We start from the raw sequence: 19,093 nt of genomic DNA, 5'->3' as shown, positions 1-19,093 counted from the left end.
ACTTTGCCGAGTGCCGGGAAAATTACACTCGGCAAAGTGACCATTTGCCCACCATTTGCACTCAGCAAAGAATTTTCAAAAAAAATAATTTCTTTATCGAGTGCCTCCAGGCTGTGCACTCGGCAAAGAATTTTCAAAAAAAAAAATCCCGAGTGCCTCCAGGTTGGACACTCGGCAAAGAATTTTCAAAAAGAAAATTAATTTCTTTGCCGAGTGCCTCCAGGCAGGACACTCGGCAAAGAATTTTTAAAAAAACAGTTAATTTCTTTGCCGAGTGTCTTCGGGTAGAGCACTCGGCAAAGAATTTTGGAAAAAAAATTTCTTTGCCGAGTGCCTTCTCGAAGGACACTTGACAAAGCAACCGTTAGTTAGAAAGTCATTGTCATGGTAACTTTTCTAAGCTGAGGGCTTTCGGAGAGACTTGGTAAAGTCTTTTGCCGAGTGCCCGATAAAAAACACCCGGCAAATAACCCTTTATCGACAAAAATTTTGCTGAGGGTTTAGCACTTGGCACAGCCTTTGCCAAGTGCATTAGTGCTTTTGCCAAGTGGCTGCGGCACTTGGCAAAACAGCTGTTTTGTGTAGAGCATCTCCAACAACTTTGTAAAACAACTTGCTATCCTAAAAGATTTGGCAAAACCACAAAATTTCATCTCCAACAACTTTTTAAAACAACTTGCTATTTATTGAAACTTGCCATCCAGCCGAGCCGCACGCGTATGTATACGCACGCATTGCCGAGTTCCTATCGCGAAAATTCTCCGTCGCTGGCCTCGTCCCGCGCGAGCTGTCCTCTCCCGCGCGCGTGAAACTCTTCCCCCTCCTATCCCTCGCGATAAAGAACGATCCCCACTTCCATCTGCAAATTAGATCGGCGACCTCTCCTCTTCCGGGCGCTGCTCTGTTCGACCTGAAGCCGCCTCGACGTGAAGCCGCCAGGGCATCGTAGCTCGCCTCGACGTGAAGCCGCCGGGTACATGCTCGTACTCGCTGTCTGGTTCAACTTGGAACTGGAACTGGATTATTGTTGTATACTCGCCGTAGGGCTTGTGCTCGTGTACTCGCCGTAGGGCTAGGGTAGGTCGTCGCCAGACAGCACGGCTTCAGTTTTATAAATATATATGCTGTTCTCGATCTTGCAACTGGATTGTCGTATACTGTTCGTGTGACGGGATTAATCTCCTGTCGGCTGGATTACCCAACAGATATGGGGGGCAATGGCTGGGTGAAACTGAAACTGAACAATTGGTTTAGCCTGTACGTAATCCTGCCAGTGCTAAGTTTAGTTAGTTTCAGATCAATGTCCGGGGAATTCTTTTGCAATTGCTTGACCATAATCTTGTTCATGGAAGTATAGTACTCATGTTCAGGAAGTGCTTTGTTCCCTGTCATGATCGGATTCTTGTCACTTATATTTTTCTGTAAATTATTTTGCAATTATTTTTTAGATTTCTTTGTTCACGGTATTCTGCTAGTACTCATTGCTTGACCATAATCTTGTCATTTATAGTATTCTGTCATTCCAGTTAGGATGGAAGGAGAAGATGCAGATTTCTTGTCCGACATTCTCAATGTAGAAGGGGCTCATGTTGCTGGTTTAGATGAGATGCAAATTCCAAACACTCAAGACAGTACTCGTGTTGAGGAAGTGCAGGGCAGCCGCAGTGGTACGAAGGGAGGAAGGAGGTCCAAAAATTTTCGTTGGAAGGAGGATGAAGTTGTTTGCTTGGGATGGTTGGCTGTTAGCAAGGATCCCCTCAATGGGGCTTATCAATCGCGTACCACATTTTGGGGAAGAGTTCACGCTTACTATGAGGAAAAAAATGAAAGCAGGTACAAAGGGAGGAAAGAGGTCAGATGGGATAAAGAAGGTACAAACTTAATGTGCATGATAGCATATATATATTATTTCTTTTATGTATTTGGTTAGAATTGATTCTTGAATTCATGTACAGGTAAAAGAAAATCTAAGGCGAGGAGGTGCTGAGGCTTGCATGGCCGCTTTGGACAAGATGTGGTCAAAGAAGGAGGCTTTCGACAAGGAAAAGGAGAAGGCCAAAGAGGAAAGGTTCATGGCTACACTAGAGATAGAGAAGGCTAGAGAAGAAGCGGGTGGAAAATGAGACAAAAAAAAAGCTGAAGCCGACTTGATGAAAGAAGAAAAAGAAATTATGTTAGCGGACACGACTACCCTCAACCCGATGCAGCGTCACTGGATTGAGATTATACAGAATAAGATTTTTGCAAGGCATGCTGAAAATTAAGTTTAGTTCATGTCATCTCTTATTTATCCTAGTTTAAGTTCATGTTACTGTCCAGATTTATTTGAGATCAACGTGAAGCTACTGGTTTGCATGCTACTGTCCAGATTTATTTGAGATTTATGTATGAGATTTATTTGAAATCAACGTGAAGCTGCTGCTTGGGATGGCTGCTGCTGACGGTACTGCGTGACGCTGCAAACTGATGATGGCCTGGTACATGCCTGAAGCTGCTGCTTGAGAACAGGAGGTGAATCGTCGTTGCCGAGTGGAATTTGCTCCCTGGTGGGCCTCTTTTTGAAGTTTATCAAGTTGGAATAGCAAATTGTTGGAGAGATAGTTTTTTTTCCACTTGCTAAATAAAATAGCAACTTGCTAAACCACAAGATTTAGCAACTCAATTTTACAAAGTTGTTGGAGATGCTCGCAACGGAAAATAAAATAGGTTCCTTGTCTAGTACTTAAAATATTTTTTTCCAATAATATAGCATTGGTCCGTATCCAAAATGGCATTGCTTTCACTGCTGCCCATTTACACCGTTAACTTTCCATTCAAACAGACCGTTTTACCCCTATTGTTACATTGAGCTGGCAAATGATCGTGCGAGTATAGTTAAGGGTATTTAGGTCCGTCACTCAAGTGTACAACAAGCACAACAGAACTTGTGGAAGCGCTATATTGAGCATTAAAAACGAAATCATTTCTATATTAAAAAAATATCTTTAAATGTTAAATAAGAAACCACTTTTTTATCTTGTGATGCTAAATAAGGGATTTTCTCAAAAAAAATAAAGAATAGTCCAGCTTCCTTTCTTTGCCCTTTCTGTTATGAACTTACCTCTTGTTGGTCCAAAACCTATCCTCAATTCCTTATACAGGCCTTGTTTAGTTCCTTGCCGAAATTTTTTCGGTATACTGTAGCACTTTTGTTTGTTTGTGATAATTATTATCTAATCATGGACTAACTAGGCTCAAAAGATTCGTCTCGTAAATTTCGATCAAACTGTGCAATTAGTTTTTAATTTCGTTTATATTTAATACTCCATGCATACGTCTAAAGATTCGATGTGACGGGGAATCTTGAAAAGATTTTGGATTTTGGGTGGAAGTAAACAAGGCCAGCCATTCCTAGTTTAGAGACTTAACGGTGTTAAGTCAACCAAAAAAATGACCATTTTACCAATAGTTGAAAAATGAATCGGTGCAGAATTTAGTTTGTCTGTGTCTAATTTAGGCCCTGTTTAGTTCACCACTCAAAATTTTTTCATCCATCCCATCGAATCTTTAAACACATGCATGGAATATTAAATGTAGATAAAAAATAAACTAATTACACAGTTAGGTTCAAAATCGCGAGACAAATCTTTTAAGCCTAGTTAGTCTATAATTAGCATTAAGTGCTACAGTAACCCACATGTGCTGATGATAGATTAATTATGCTTAATAGATTTGTCTTGCAGTTTCCAGACGAGTTATGTAATTTGTTTTTTTATTAGCGTCTAAAAACCCTCCCGACATCCTTTCGACATAACCGATGTGACACCCAAAAATTTTTCATCTACAATCTAAACAGAGCCTTAGAGCAATATTTCTTATGATTTAAGGTTGTCATAATTTTATAAAATAAAAATATATTAATTTTTGAACGTGGAAGCACGACATATAGTAACAAATATATGCATAAACATTCCATAAAATGCATCGCAAGCGCATGCACACCAAAGTTGTTCATGAAACCACGGGATGCATATACTTTTGAGCCAAACAAGATTGTGGACATCCTTGTATCCAGTTCATGCTGTGTTGGAACTTCAAAGGCGTGAAGCCCCGGGGCAAAGCCTAGACGCCCTTCTCAACGAACCCCAAATCCGTGCCTTTTCTAGGCAGTGCTAGCTCTCGACTGCGCCTTGGGCGGTGGCCGGTCCTCTCTGCTCGGCAGCGACCCTTAGCTAGGCCGCGGCACACTACTGGGGCATGACCTGCTGGCGGGCGGACGGCGGAGACATCAGACAAGGCGATCGATCAGCTGAATGGAAAGATTCAGGTCCTTCAAGCACGGGCACTGCATGCGTGCACACAAGGCAGTAATATAAGAGCAAGTTTAATAATACAGCCTACTTGCTGGCTGTAAGGTTTCTTGTAGCATTCTTACAGTCCACTCATACAATAATGAGCTATTCACTATTAATATATGGTCCACTTGTCTCTTTCACAAAATTTTTTGGTTCCTGTGCCTAAGCTGGCTGTAAGGTTACAGCCTGCTTCTCCCCTCTCTCCTCTCTTCTCTCCTCCACCTCAGCATTTAGCCAGCTTACAGCCCACTATAATACTTGCTCTAAGCTAGATCGCTGCCATCCATGCGGACGCGGCATATGTTCAGGGACGACGTCACATTTATGTCTTGTTTGGTACAGTTCACAACAACTTCATAAATTGTTGTGAGCTGTTTTTTTTTGCCAAACACTTATTTCCAAAACAGCTTCATGAATGAAGCTATTTTTCTTCTTCTCTCACCAAAATATGTGTGAGATGAAGCTGAAAGAAGTAGTTTATTGCAGCTCTCACCCTTATTTCTTTCTCCTATCTATGCAAGAAGTAGTTAGTAAAGCTATTTTACCAAACACTTTTTTCCAAAGTACGCTTCATTTAGGAAGTTGCTCATAAAGCTATTATTAAAAAAATAGTTTTACTAGTGAAAGGGCCTTATTTTATATCCATATTGAAGAGAGAGCTCGATTCATTTCGCTCGTTCACACGCGGGGGGCAGCTCGAACACTGCCGGATCGACGAGGACGAGGAACAACTGATCTGAGGCACATGGAGATAGAGCTCGCCCACCACACGTGCTCCGCTGCTGCAGGCTGCAGCTCGTCGGGGAGGGCGCCTGATCGATGCGGTCCTCGCCGGAGATGCAGCGGCGCTAGCTCATCTTCACCCATCGTAGTGGATTCTATTGCATTGCATTGCATTGCATTGGTTGGAGAGCGTTCAGGTTTGGGTTGGGTTTAGGATTGAAACGCTAGCTGCAGCGACGCTGTCGAAGAGACGAGGCCGCGCCAGAAGTGCACCAGAAGGAACAACTGATATGAGGGCTTCATGCCTTTCGTTGGGCCTTATTTCCGATTGGGTAGTGCCATTGCAGAAATTCATGATTTCTGTGCCATTGCAGAGAGCATTTTTTTTTGCAAATTTATTTATGTAGCATCAAAAGTGTCCATGTGTTGTAATAGATTGTTATCTGCTTTCGATTTCCAAATTAGCATACATACGCTTAGGCCTTGTTTAGTTCACCCTAAAAACCAAAAAGTTTTCAAGATTCTCCGTCACATCGAATCTTTCAACAAATGCATAAAGCATTAAATATAGAAAAAAAAAATAAAAACTAATAGCACAGTTTACCTGTAAATCGTGAAACGAATCTTTTGATCCTACTTAGTCCATAATTGAACAATATTTATCACAAACAAACGAAAGTGCTACAGTAGCGAAATCCAAAAAAATTTCGCATCTAAACAAGGTCTTACTCATAGATTTCTCGCCCTTGATCTCCACCATCTTCTTGGACCTCCCTCGCTCCAGAGCAACCACCAAACGCCGCAGCAGCGACTGAGGCCACCACCGTCGACCCGATCTCCCTAGCCCCGACTCCGATTTCTTCTAATTAACACAGGACCATATAAGCTCAACCCGCATCCAGCAAACCACTCCACAGTGCCAATCTGCTGCACCATCGCCAATCATCCCCACAGAGCTCACTATAGAGCTCCACTACCACCTACCGTCTGTCCTATTTTGATAACCCTTGAAACATTCTTAGGCCTTGTTTAGTTACAATTGAAATTCAAAAACTTTTTCAAGATTTTCCATCACATCAAATCTTACGTCATATGCATGGAACATTAAATATAAATAAAAAAATAACTAACTGCACAGTTTGTCAATAATTTGCGAGATGAATCTTTTGAGCCTGCTAGTTAGTCCATGATTGGACAATAATTGTCAAATACAAATAAAAGTGCTATAGTTACTTAAAAACTTTTCATAGTAGGAACTAAACAAGGCCTTAGTCAAAATAGGCACACGAGTACAGAAACCAGTAAATAAAAACTATTACATTAGTTTTTTTCATGGGCCTTCAATCTAAAAGGCACCCGCTTACCTTGTCAAATAACATAGAATTCCACTTTAACATTCGGTGGATACAAGGTGCGGATCTCGGTTACCTCATTGCTTTCCACATGAACACGGAACCTCTCATTATCATGGACAGTGACCAACTTTTTTAGGCTTGTGGCATTGCATTTGGATAGCTTTTGCACAAATTCCAATTCTCCGTAAGATTTTGAATGGGAGCAGATTATCACCTCTTCAAGTGAAGTAAGAGTCATGACATCAACCATCTGACTCTCTGGCAAGCGACAAGGGCAAGATGACGGGCAAGAATATTCCTGCAAAAAAAAAGGGTATTATTACTACGGGACACCCATGTTTTGCCGAGTGTCTGTGGCACTCGGCAAAGGCCTAAAAACACTCGGCAAAACCTTTGCCGAGTGTCACACTCGGCAAAGGCCATACGGCAAAATTTCAGCCGGCAAAGCAGCCTTTGCCGAGTGCTATTTTTCGGGTACTCAGCAAAGGCTTTTGCCGAGTATCGACACTCGGCAAAGATAAAAACGAAAAAATCCGAAATAAAAGAGAAAAAAAATCCGAAATAAAAGAGAAAAAAATCTTTTTTTTCAGGAGGCCAACGCCCACCGGCCTCTTCTTGCCAACCAAGTTCTGGAATTTTTTGCATCTTTGCGGTTCATGGGACCTCTCGCTCGCGCGTACTCGCTCTTAACCACTGCACCACACTATGACTTGTGCTTATATTGCATTTCGGTTTCTCAAATATTATACCAAATTATGTGTAAAATGATTATTTAAGGTTCTAAATGATTTCAAATCAAAAAGTTGTCAACTACAAAGTTTCATAACTTTTTAGGATCTATAATTTTTATTTAGTGAGTTTCTCCATCCGAGGTCGTTTACAAATTTTGAATTTTAAATTTAAGAAATTCAAACGTAGTTTTTGCATGACAAGATGATTCCAAAACAAAAAGTTGTCAACTACAAAGTTTCATAACTTTTTGAGATCTACAAAGTTTATTTAGAGATCTTTTCCATCTGAGGTTGTTTAAAAAGTTCAAATTTTAAAATTTTCAATTAAAAACGCGGTTTTGCATGACAAGATGAACTCAAATGAAAAAGTTGCCAAATACAAAATTTCATAATTTCTCAAGATCTACAGAGTTTATTTTGGTTATTTTGTCATATATTTATCCGACATGGCGATTCTAATATTTTTCTAAAATCTTATATATCTCTCTTGTAATTTCATAAACTATAAGAGAGAGATGTAAAATTTGTAAACAAATTTATTTTTGCTTTGTCAAATGAAGAAATGATCAAAATAAATGTTGTAGATCTTGAGAAGTTATACAACTTTGTAGTTAAAAACTTTTTGATTTGAATTCGTTTAGGGCTTCAAAATTCGATTTAAAATTTTCTTTGCGAGTGTTTAGTTTTTGACACTCGGCAAAGAAGCTCTTTGCCGAGTGTCAAAAGAATACACTCGGCAAAGAGTCTTCTTTGCCGAGTGCTCAAAAATAAACACTCGGCAAAGTATTTAACACTCGGCAAAGATGCGGATTCCGGTAGTGGTATATTATTCGTTTTTGTGGACTGAAGACCAAAGAATGCATATAGACAAAAGCACTGTAAGCCCCTTCCTACACCTTAAATATGCAGTGTTCATTTCTCCCTAAATGATGCATCTAGACCAAGGCCCATAACCATATTTTAGATCGGCAGTAGCTCTCTGGCGAGGCTGGCAATCCCACACGTGTCTAGGTTCCGCACCTCATGCTGATTGTTGGCTAGACCAGAGCTGGTACAAGCTCTAGGATGAATTAACTACTTGTGCTAATTTTATAACAAAAAATCTAAAACTTATCTCAGTACTGATTTTTATCTAAAGTTTATTTATACATCATGTACTACCTATTCTTTATATTTATTTTTCAGGGGTTTGGCCCAGTCGACAAGCTACGCTCGGGGACTCGTCGACTATTCCCTACGCTGTGCCCGGGGACTGCTCCGACCACCGAGCACGTTTACGTTCCCAACCACGCTCGGGGACTTGTCGACTACTCTCTATGCTATGCTCGAAGACTGTGCCGACCACCGAGCACGTTTACGTTCCCAACCACGCTCGGGGACTTGTCCACCGGTCCCTACGCCGTGCTCGGGGACTGTGCCGACCACCGAGCACTATACGCTCGGGGACTGGTCGACCAGCTCACCAATTTACGAGCTTGGGGACTGCACCGACCACCGAGCACTATACGCTCGGGGACTGGTCGACCAGCCCACCAATTTGAGAATTCGGAGACTGTACCGACCACCGAGTGTTCTATACTCGGGGACTGGTCGATTAGTCTATTCAATTGCATACGAGCATGATATGCTCGGGGACTGGTAAATTCAATTTTTTAGACCTTGCTACAAGGCTCATACTTCGCCTTCCAGCAAGCTCGGGGACTACATCGGTACGATGCATCTAGCGATGCATCTCAGTCTCAAAACTACTTTGGGGAATTTTCTTTTGACCCTGGCACCACGTGCCTACGTCACCTACTACCAGGCTCGGGGACTAAGTGGGCACACTTCACCTTGCGGTGAATATGCTTGCTTTTTTTATGTTTATACCTTTCAAAAAAGTAAAGTGGGCACACTTCACCAGGAAAGAAATCTTTTTTAATTTAGAGCACCATGCATTCTTCGAACAACCCGCTTCTTCGATGTCAATGTTGATCAACTGTCTTTTGAGTTGGTCAAAGAACCGTTGCAACTGTTTGGGCGACTTTCCCACTTATTGAAGACGTCAAGTCTCACTGATCGAAGAAGCTCAAGACGGCGTGTTACATCACAATACATGGTGCTCGGGGACTAGCTGTGGGGGGATAGACCCCTATACCCTTACGGCTAGACTTCGGCCAGGAGGCTTGGCCCATTACGAGACGAGTTCAAGGCTTGATCCGACAACCTGGAGTTTCGCGCAAGGAAACAAGATGTGGAGATCAAGCAGGATTCTAGTCGGTTAGAATAGGAATTGATATCGAATTATCCATGGCAATTGTAACCGACTAGGATTAGTTTCCAGATCTGTAACCCTGCCCTTCAGACTATATAAGGAGAGGCAAGGGACCCCCCTAGGACATACGATTCTCTCAACACAAATCAATACAACCAGACGCAGGACGTAGGTATTACGCCAACTCGGCGGCCGAACCTGGATAAAAAGCTTGTCCGTGTCTTGCGTCACCATCGAGTTCGTAGTTTGCGCACCGTCTACCGATAAACTACTACCGTGGGTATACCCCAAGGTAGACTGCCGACCAGCTTTCGTCGACAGTGACTGGGCAGGTCTAATGCACGGTGTGGCGCTCCTGGCCCTCATCGGCGATGGGCAAGTGGGACATGATGACGAACGTGCCCGGTGCCGTCGCCGTGGCCACGTCGTCCGCTACGACATGGCCACACGCATATTTCTGATTATAGTAATATTGTAAGTATTTATGCATGATGCTTTCAATAAAAGCAGACACGGGAGTAGTGACTACTAGTAGCTTTGATTTCGAAATTAGAAAAAAAAGAGTACCTTTCATTTTAAATTCTAAGTTTTTCAAGACAAATTTCAGATTATAAGTCATGTCTTGATACATGGCACGTGTGCCCAAATAAAATTCCCTCTATTACAAATTATAAATTTTTTTAGACAAATTTCAAATTATAAGTTATGTCTTGATACATAGCACGTGTCTGCACAAAAAAATTGTATAATTCCATAGTTTGATAGTAAAAAAATTTGTGTGTGTTTGTTTAACACTAGTACATCTTTAGGTTTTTATGTGGCCTCTAGTTCTTTCAATTTTTTCCCCTAGACGACTTGTCAAAACTGTCATTTGCACGCCAATCAGGGAAAAAGAAGTGGACAAGAAAACACACAAATATCACTCCAGGAGGACGGCATTTGTTAGTAGTTGAGGCGTAACAAATCATGGAACAGCACACAGCCTACAGGAGGAGGAATGACATCTGAACCGTAAAAAAAACACTTCTCCTATATTTCAGGTGTCTGAAACTTTAAGATGATTTTAGGCAATATACTATATTAATGCAAGTAAATTATTACTTTTGCAATTTTTTATTTGTCATTGTGTTATAACATATTAAATTTTTGTCTGTCTAACAATAGAAAATAATTATCAATTTTTAAATTATCTTTATACCAACATATATTAGATTTTGTTAGGCTTGTGGTTTTGTTGTCTAACTGATCTTTCATTCTCGAAACCGAAAAAAATTACAGATTGCTTGTACAGAAATTGAAACGAACTAAAACTATAATTTTTTTTATAAAATTTATGCAATAACTATCGCCTAAAAATTTTCGGACACCTAAAATTTAGCAAATCCTCCAAGAAAATCGTGAAACCTTTTTCCGCGTATGCAAAATTTCAACCATATCACTTACCACAGCTCGTGCAATTCACATGGATTTCCTGATTTGAATAGTACAAAACACAACACAGCGCCAGATGTCTAGAGCTCGTCTACACAGTCCCTATGCTCTATGCTACTAGCTACTAGCTACCAAGCCATCTATTAACAAAAAAAAAAAAAAACTCTTGTCTATGCTACAAGCAGGTTTGCAGCTAGCTGCGGCCTACTAGTACCAGTACCAAACACATACTACAAACAAACACATTCGTGAAAAACAAGCGGAAAACAACAGATCGACGAGAGACCCATGGCGTGGATGTGGATCGGCACGGCGGCACCAGCCGCGACGACCGCGAGGGGGGCAGCAGCAGCAGCGACAGGCCACCGCCAACAACAACAGCTTAGAGTTGGTGGACGAGCGTGTCGGCGGACGGCACGAGCGCGCGGCAGCAGGGGCAGTCCGGGTGGATGGCGAGCCACGGGAGGACGCACTCGGAGTGGTACTTGTGGGAGCACGGCAGCCGCGTCACCCGCCGGTCCTCCCGGTCCCGGACCTCGTCCAGGCACACCGCGCACACGTCCACCTTGGACAGCGTCCGCGTCAGCTCCGCCCGCCGCCGCCGCTGCCGCGTCGTCGTCGACGCCGCCGTATCCGCCGCTGCCTGCAGCACGGCCGCTGGGCCGGGACGCGCCACCGCCCGCCTGGGCTCCGGCTCGGCGCTGGTCGCCGGGACGGCGTCCAGCTGGTCGTCTCGCCGCCTGGTGCTCTGACTCTGACTCTGAGGCTGCCTCGGGGTCGATCTGCCGTCGCGCATCAGCCTGCTCCACCTGCATGCGTTTTGATTCAGGCGCTGGTTGTTAATTAGGGCACAATCACACACACAACTCAAATTCAAAAAGACAACAAGCGTGAGGTTTGGTAATTCTCTGATGTTTGTTACGGATTTCCAAGATCACGACTCATGCCGAACGCGTTTTTGAAGAAAACAGAAGGGGGAAAAATATGGAAATGGATGTCCGAGCAGCAGGCAGTTTCCAGTCAACGACGGTTGGTTCTTGCTGACGTTTTCGTACTCTGACTTGGCCTTGGGGGGTGCTGAATCATCTAACCAATTTTCCTTGTTACTCGAAACAGATCCAAAGTGTTTTTCTCATCACATGGCAACATACTCTCTGTTTTTTTTTTGTTGTTGTTGTTGTTGTGTCAGCTTTTCTCTTTCATTAGGAGCGGAAAAAAGGCAGACCACACTGCGCATGAAAAGATTCCATCGTCGACTTGCCAGATGCAATTGCAATTACTAGTAGCATAATAATAATACAGCATCTAGAATTTTTGTATCATGGGAAATTGGGATGGATCACGCAATAATTCAGAGTTGAGACAGCAATCAAACAGAGAAGGGAAGCCGACTCTCCGGATTTAGATTCAAGATCAAGAAACCGCGTGGCCCACAACACAAGGGATGTCACTGTCAGCCCAATGCCCTCTCTCCGCCAAGCATATCATGGAATTATTATGACACACGATCTGGTTTATAGCTGATTTTTGTTTTCTGTGAAAAACAGGGAACTGACCAAAACGGGCCGGCGATCTTGAATCTTTTGCTGCTGTGCTGTCCAATCAATCGTTTTGATCTTTGGATCATCATCGCTCATCAGTCACTCGTCTTCTTTCTTCCCAACGGAAGCAAACGCAGGGGCAGGAAGCAGAGGGAGGGAGTCAGGGAGGGAGAGGCAAGTAGGCAACCGACCTGGACGGCGAGGTCGAGGTCGAGGTCGACGGCGGCAGCGCGGCGCCACGCAGCTTCTCCTCGAGCCGGATGCGCGCCGCGAGCGCGGGCCCCGGCACGACGCCCGTGGTGGTCGCCGCGTGGTGGGCGTGCGCGTAGTAGTGGTGCTCCCCAGCGCCCACCGCCGCCGCCGACGACGACGACGACGGCGCCACGTCGCGGTGGTAGTGCACGCGCCGCCGCCGCGCGAGCTCCACGCCCGGAAGCATCGTCCTTGGCTACCTCGGTCCTGGGCTGGCTGGCTCTTCTCCCTCCTCTTCTGCTGCTTGCGGGCAGCGACGGTGGAGGTCCTTGGCTGGCCGACTCGCTCGGCTCCACCCCTCTCGTGCCCCCCCCCCCCCCCCCCTTCTACCTACCTCGGTGTTGGCGCTCGCGGTGCGCCGCCGCGTGCGGTATATTAGCGGCCGGCTCTGGTGTGTGTGTTGTTGCGGCGAAATTTTCTAATCTCTGGGGTGACCTGAGCTTGGGTTGGTTATATATACTGGCGGGGAAAGGTGCGGGTGGAGAGAGAGGGAGAGGTGGAAGACGATCCGCGGCGACGACGACGTGGAGCGGCGCGGCGTGCTGGACTGGAACGGGAAGGAAGGAAGGTAGGAGGAAAGCGCGAGGCGGTTTCCAAAGCCGGCAGGCCTAGGGGGGGATATGCTTTGCTATTCCTGACGCGGCGAAATTTTTACCAAAGTGTTTGCGATGCTTGTGATCGAAAGTCGAAACAGATCCAAAGTGTTTTTTTTTTCATTCTCATCAGTCATCACATGGCAAGATACTCTCCGCCTTGCCTTTTTCTTTTGACCCAGCTTTCCTTTTCGTGAGCGAAAAAGGCCAGGCCACACAGCACATGCAAGATTCCATGCATCGTCCACGTGATTACCGGTTGAATCTAATTGTCATTCAATTCTGTTTATCTTTCACAATAAATAAATAAATAAATATTATTTTCTGTCACGAAATTTTTCAGCCTTTTGGTATGGAGCCCAATGCATCTGCTAAGAGAGCATGGTGATTGGTGAATGAATCGTAATGACACACGGCCGGCCTGTGGTTTAGCTGATTTTTGTCAGGTGAAACAGGGGAACACTGACAGAACTGTGTCTTCGCGTGCAATCATTTGATCTTTGGATCATCGCTCAGTCATCTTCCCAACGGAGTCGTGCTCGTGCATGCAAAACATGGGAGGAAGCAGATGGCCGGAGGGAGGGAGAGAGGCAACCGACCTGGACCCCGGCGACGTGGACGGCAGCGCGGCGCCGCGCAGCTTCTCCTCGAGCCGGATGCGCGCCGCGAGCGCGGGCCCCGCCACGCCCGTGGGCGGCGCCGCGTGGTGGGCGTGCGCGTCGTAGTGGTGGTGGTGGTGGTGGGCGTGGTGCTCCCCCGCGCCCGCCGACGACGCCACGTCGCCGCCGTGGTAGTGCACGCGCCGCCGCCGCGAGAGCCGCGTGAGCCCCACGCCCGGAAGCATCGTCGTCGTCCTTCACTACTCGCGCGCTCCTGGATGTTCCTCCCGGCCCCCTCCCTGCCCCCGCTTCGTCGTCCTCCTCCTCTTCTGCTGCTTGCCGCGACAGTGGAGGCTCAGGTGCTCTCTCTCCTACCTCGATCGGCGGCGGTGGCGGTGCGTGCGGTAGCGGCCGCTCTGGTGCTTGGTTGCTGTGTGTGTGTGCGCGCTGTTGCGGCGAAAGTTGTACTAATTAATCTCCGGGTGGGTGGACTTAGTTTTTGGTTATATATACTGGCCGGGGCCGAAGACGATCCGCGGCGACGGCGACGGCGGAGGAAGGTACGAGGAAAGCGCGAGCCGATTTCCAAAGCCCGGAAGTGGGTATATGCTCGCGAAATTACCGGATCGGAGCACCCTCTGATGACGACGAGGAGGCAAGCGCGGCGACGGCGACGGCGACGGCGACGGCGACAGCGACGAGGAGATTTGGCATTCGGCACCTGCCGGCCTTAGCGCGAGCGGAGCACCGTGATTTGATCTCACGCGTTGGCACTGGGGGTACGCAACGGCAGTTATCTTGGAAACAGTTGAAATCGTACCCCAAGTGAGTGCTCTACCTCTATGCATGCATGTTCCTCGCTCGTGTAACATGCACGTGTAGGAATCAATTAACGCACGTACCAAGGCATTTCTAACCTCATCATATCATCCACCATATATATCAAACAGAGCTTACTTACCTTGCCGGGCCTTCCCCGTTCATCTCTAGAGAACGATCAAAATTCAACACCGTGCCAAGGCCACCCCTTATTTCGCCACTCTCAACCAAACAGCTTTGCACTGCTCAAGATCTATATCAACCGGGCCGTGCACCCGTGCAGCTTGCAGCGCGCTGAAGCCAGATGGATAGTTCTCCCTCCGTCTCAAAAAAAGTGTCGTTTACGCTTCTCGAAAAATAACTTTAACTAAATATATAGTAAAAAATATTAATATTTATTGTACATAATTAGTATCATTGAAAAGATCTTTAAGTCTAGTTTTTTTAATAAATTTATTTAGAGATATAAATATTATACACATTTTCTACAAATTGAGTCAAAGTTGTGGCACAAAAACCCAAAACGACATTTTTTTTGGGACGGAGGGAGTACACCATATCCCGATAGGCCACTCGCAGTTAGAGATGTCCAACGGGCCGTGGCGGGCTAGCCCAATGTCATGCCGTGTCATGCCGTGCTACAGATTGCCGAGCCGCTACATGCCGTCGTGTCTAGCGGGCCATGCCTCTACAGGCTTCATACCTAGCCTTCGGCCCACGAGCCGGTTTTCGTGCCGTGTGGCCCATGGCCCATCAAACCGACAACAGCTCATTTTTATCAATATTTTTCACCAAATGCTCAAATTTTTATCATTCATTTTCACCAATATAATAATTAACATAACATATATACAAGTTATAACTACACCTGAGATGCTATCGGACCAACCGTTGAAACGGGCCATGCTCGTGCCATGCCGTGTGCTTGGGTGACGGCTCAGACACGGCCTGGTCTCTCGGGATGGGCCGGCCCAGGCCCGGTGGCCACAGTGTCATACGTGCTCGGGCTGGACCAAATCCCCGGGTCATCAGGTCACGGGCCCACATGGCCATGTATACTCGCAGTAGCAACCCTAGCCCCAAATCCCAAGGGCAAAACGGTCCAAGCAGCGAAGCTTCCTAGGAAGCTCCTGTGGGCCCCGTGCGTCTCGTCAGACGCGACAAAAGCATAGCCAAACAAGTCCAAAAAACTCGAGACGCGAGGCGCAAGGCATTTCGAAAACAGCGCAACAACCATTGTCACGGGTTGATATCCCTAAGGCTAGTCTCAATGCATGTTTTATGAAAGTGTCATGTACATTAAATAGGATGCCACATAAGCAAAATTATTGACTTGGCATAGTCATTAAATGAAGGAGTTTTATCACATGAGAGAGAAGTTTCATCCCTATAAAACTTATATGGCTCGGTTACCTAGTTTATAGTCTTGGTAACTGTACCATAAAACTATGCATTGAGACTGGCCTAATGGCTACCGCCAAGTGGCCGGTTTTAATTTAAAGAATTCGGCAAAGAAAACTAACCGACAAGGGACGTTTCAGACTTGTACAAAACACCATACGCTGGTCTTGCTTGTAATAAAATTAACACTAAAACAGCGTGTTTTCTAGATGTAAATACGACCTATCGCGTATGCCGTTGTCCATGGTTTGAAGAGCCCTCGTATTCATGTTGATCGACTTGTTGATTTGGTGACGTCCACATCTCGACCCGGTGTGGTTAATGATGTCTCTCTCATTGTGTGTCCCTCTCTTAAATCTTATCGTTCTTCTTTTTTTTTTCTGAGGCCGGCATGAGGGCGATATGTGGGACTATCGGCTTCCGTAGTGCGACTTAGTTCCTCCATTGATTAATGGGATAGCATAGTGCGGCTTGATAGTAGTGTTTTTTTTTTATATTCCTTCAATTCCTAGGAAGAAATCTTAGTCCACTTGCATGGAGAGGAGCTAGCGGTGGAATATATTGTTGGACGTCATATGTGAAATCAACTTCAGTGGACTATACAGGTGGTTGTAAGCAGTTTGTCATAATCTCTTATTTATTATACTAATACATCTGTCTTGAAATAGAATTAATTCTATGTACTCCCTCTGGTTTTTTATAGGTGTCACATTTAGTTTGTCCTAAGTCAAACTTTACAATATTTAACCAACCATGTTTTAAAAAAATTATAGTTTCACAATATATCTATCCCTACTACTAAATTGTGAAAATTTCAGTCTGCCAAATTTTTTTTCTGCCGCTCACATCGGTCACGCCGATCTTCTGTCGCTCGGAATAACGTCCGTCTGTTTGAAGTCCACAGACCTGCCGAAGTCTAAATCGTTCTCAACACGGGAATCCAACAATCGGATGCCCAAATAAAGTAATTGGGAAAATCAAATCTACACCCACCTCCACCTTAGCGATGGAGTCCTCGACGTGGATGGAGGAGGTGCGGCGGCGGCGCGGGAAGGATGCAGACAAGTGCGAGTGCTAGGGGCGGGGCATGGCTGGGTGCGACAACGAGGAGGCCGGCTTGCCCCCTCTAGGCGCAGCACCAGGTGGAGGCTTCCTCTGTGCACACATAGATCCAGTCCTCCCTAAGTGAATCGGCGTTGCTTGGCTTGTGGACGTCAGAGTCGGCGCTACCTGCCTTGATTACTTGGCCGAGGCTTCCACCACGGTTACGCTTGCGGATTCCGTGGCCCTCGGCCTTGAGTACACCCTCGCCAAGTCGCCATGGGGCTCCATTACAGCGCCCCTAATAGCACACATCTTGCCAGCATGAGGCATCCGACGGCTACGGCGATGGATCCCAGTCCCTCTCGCCATGCACACATAGGGGAACTGCTCTGGTTATTAGGAAGCAGAAGGATCGAGCTCTCCTGCTGTACGGGATGTGAGCTGGGTGGGGAAGGGAAGATGAACGAGTGGATGGTGCGGCGGAGGAGATGCGGATGCAAACGAGTGGACCGCATGAGTGCAGGACTGGTCACGGGCGCTTCTTGATGGATGCAGGTGGGAGGTGGCTCCGTTGATTTTTTTTTGTCTTTTTCTATGAGGCCTTGTTTATTTACAAAAAAATTTGCAAAATGTGAACGTACCACTTTTGTTTATATTTGATAAATATTATTCAATCATAGCCTCAAAAAATTCGTCTCGCAAATTTCATATAAACTGTGTAATTAGTTATTTTTTTACCTATATTTAATGCTCCATGCACGAGCTGCGAAATTCAATGTGATAGAGAGACTGAAAAATTTTGCAATTTTTTTGGGAACTAAGGCCTTGTTTCGTTGGCAAAAATTTTAGATTTTGGGTACTGTAGCACTTTTGTTTCTTTGTAGCAAATATTGTATAATCATATAGACTAATTAGGTCAAAAGATTCATCTCGCGATTTACAGGCAAACTGTGTAATTAGTTTTTGTTTTTATCTAAATTTAATTCTCCATGCATATGCCGCAAGATTCGATGTGACTGAGAATCTTCAAATTTTTTGCAACTAAACAAGGCCTAAGTTCCTTTTTTTGTTTTTTTTTTGCCCCGCACACAAACAAGGTCTTGTTTAGTTGCAACAAAATTTGCAAAATGGGCACCGTAGTATTTTCGTTTTTATTTGATAAATATTGTCTAACATGGACTAACTAGGCTCAAAAGATTTGTTTCGTAAATTACATGTGAATTGTATAATTAGTTAATTTTTTATCTATATTTAATGCTCTATGCATGTGCCGCAAGATTTGATGTGATGAGGAATCTGAAAAATTTCGTAAATTTTTTTGGGAAAATAGGATGAATCACAGGCGCTTCTAGGAGGCTCCGTTGTTTTTTTTTTCGTTCTCGGACCCACACGAACTAGCAATGCGTTGTGTCCACAGTAGCCTATAAGACCTATATGACACATATTATGGGAAACTTTTTAAATCCTAGATGTATTTTTATTTATGGGACAGTTCGAGACTTTATGACCACATGAGATCCAAACAAGAAAGTCATGGCAAGGAACTGGAAAATTCCCATGACCTGACCATGTTGCACCGTGTGGTATTATTGTTAAAATGTTAATGGTATTTGCCATTCTAGAGAAAAATAAATCATATTATTTTATCACAATTAATTTTTTGTCGGTTGTTTGGATAATTAAGGATGAAAAAACAAAAGGTAAAAGAGAAAAAAAGAGCAATACATACATTTAATCATTTTGATGAGATAGGAGAAGTTGTTTTGCTAAACATTTTACTAATGAGACAAACTGAAGCCATAAAAAGCTGCTCTATGATAAAAATATACAATTGAAGCTGTTTTAGCCAGAACTAGAGCCCTACCAAATAAACCCTAGGGCTTAAATCAACTTCTCAACAGTTTTGTTCATGAACGGAAGAAGCTTCTCCATCTAATGTGGATCAGCGGCCGAGGGAGCTTACGGCTCAGGTAGGCGAACAGGTTTGGAAGACCCAAACGGGCTTTCCCAGCCTAT

At 44.7% G+C, this 19,093-nt stretch overlaps 1 protein-coding gene across 2 annotated transcripts; it reads right to left on the bottom strand.

The window, feature by feature from the left end:
• Window positions 10,793–14,416, bottom strand: LOC8062663 (probable E3 ubiquitin-protein ligase RHY1A). Of its 2 annotated transcripts, none has more exons than XM_021461853.1 (2): window positions 13,814–14,416; window positions 10,793–11,637 (listed from the first exon to the last, which is right to left on the bottom strand). In XM_021461853.1, exons 1-2 carry the CDS (start codon window positions 14,056–14,058, stop codon window positions 11,211–11,213), a joined length of 672 nt encoding a protein of 223 aa, XP_021317528.1. In that variant the 5' UTR covers window positions 14,059–14,416; the 3' UTR covers window positions 10,793–11,210. The 2 variants fall into 2 exon arrangements, with proteins under 2 accessions (XP_021317528.1, XP_002449753.1); XM_002449708.2 differs by lacking the exon at window positions 13,814–14,416 and adding an exon at window positions 12,561–13,807.

Source organism: Sorghum bicolor, chromosome 5 (genome assembly GCF_000003195.3).
Source record: "Sorghum bicolor cultivar BTx623 chromosome 5, Sorghum_bicolor_NCBIv3, whole genome shotgun sequence".
Lineage (NCBI taxonomy): Eukaryota > Viridiplantae > Streptophyta > Magnoliopsida > Poales > Poaceae > Sorghum > Sorghum bicolor.
The sequence above is the reverse complement of the archived record's forward strand: the minus strand, read 5'-3'. Positions and strand labels throughout refer to the sequence as shown.

Bases quoted from the DNA above. Each gene is read 5' to 3' on its own strand.
- LOC8062663 (XM_002449708.2), bottom strand. From the start codon at position 12,808: ATGCTTCCGGGCGTGGAGCTCGCGCGGCGGCGGCGCGTGCACTACCAC. The intron at 11,638-12,560 runs GTCGGTTGCCTA...AAACGCATGCAG, and splicing joins ACCTCGACCTCGCCGTCCAG to GTGGAGCAGGCTGATGCGCG.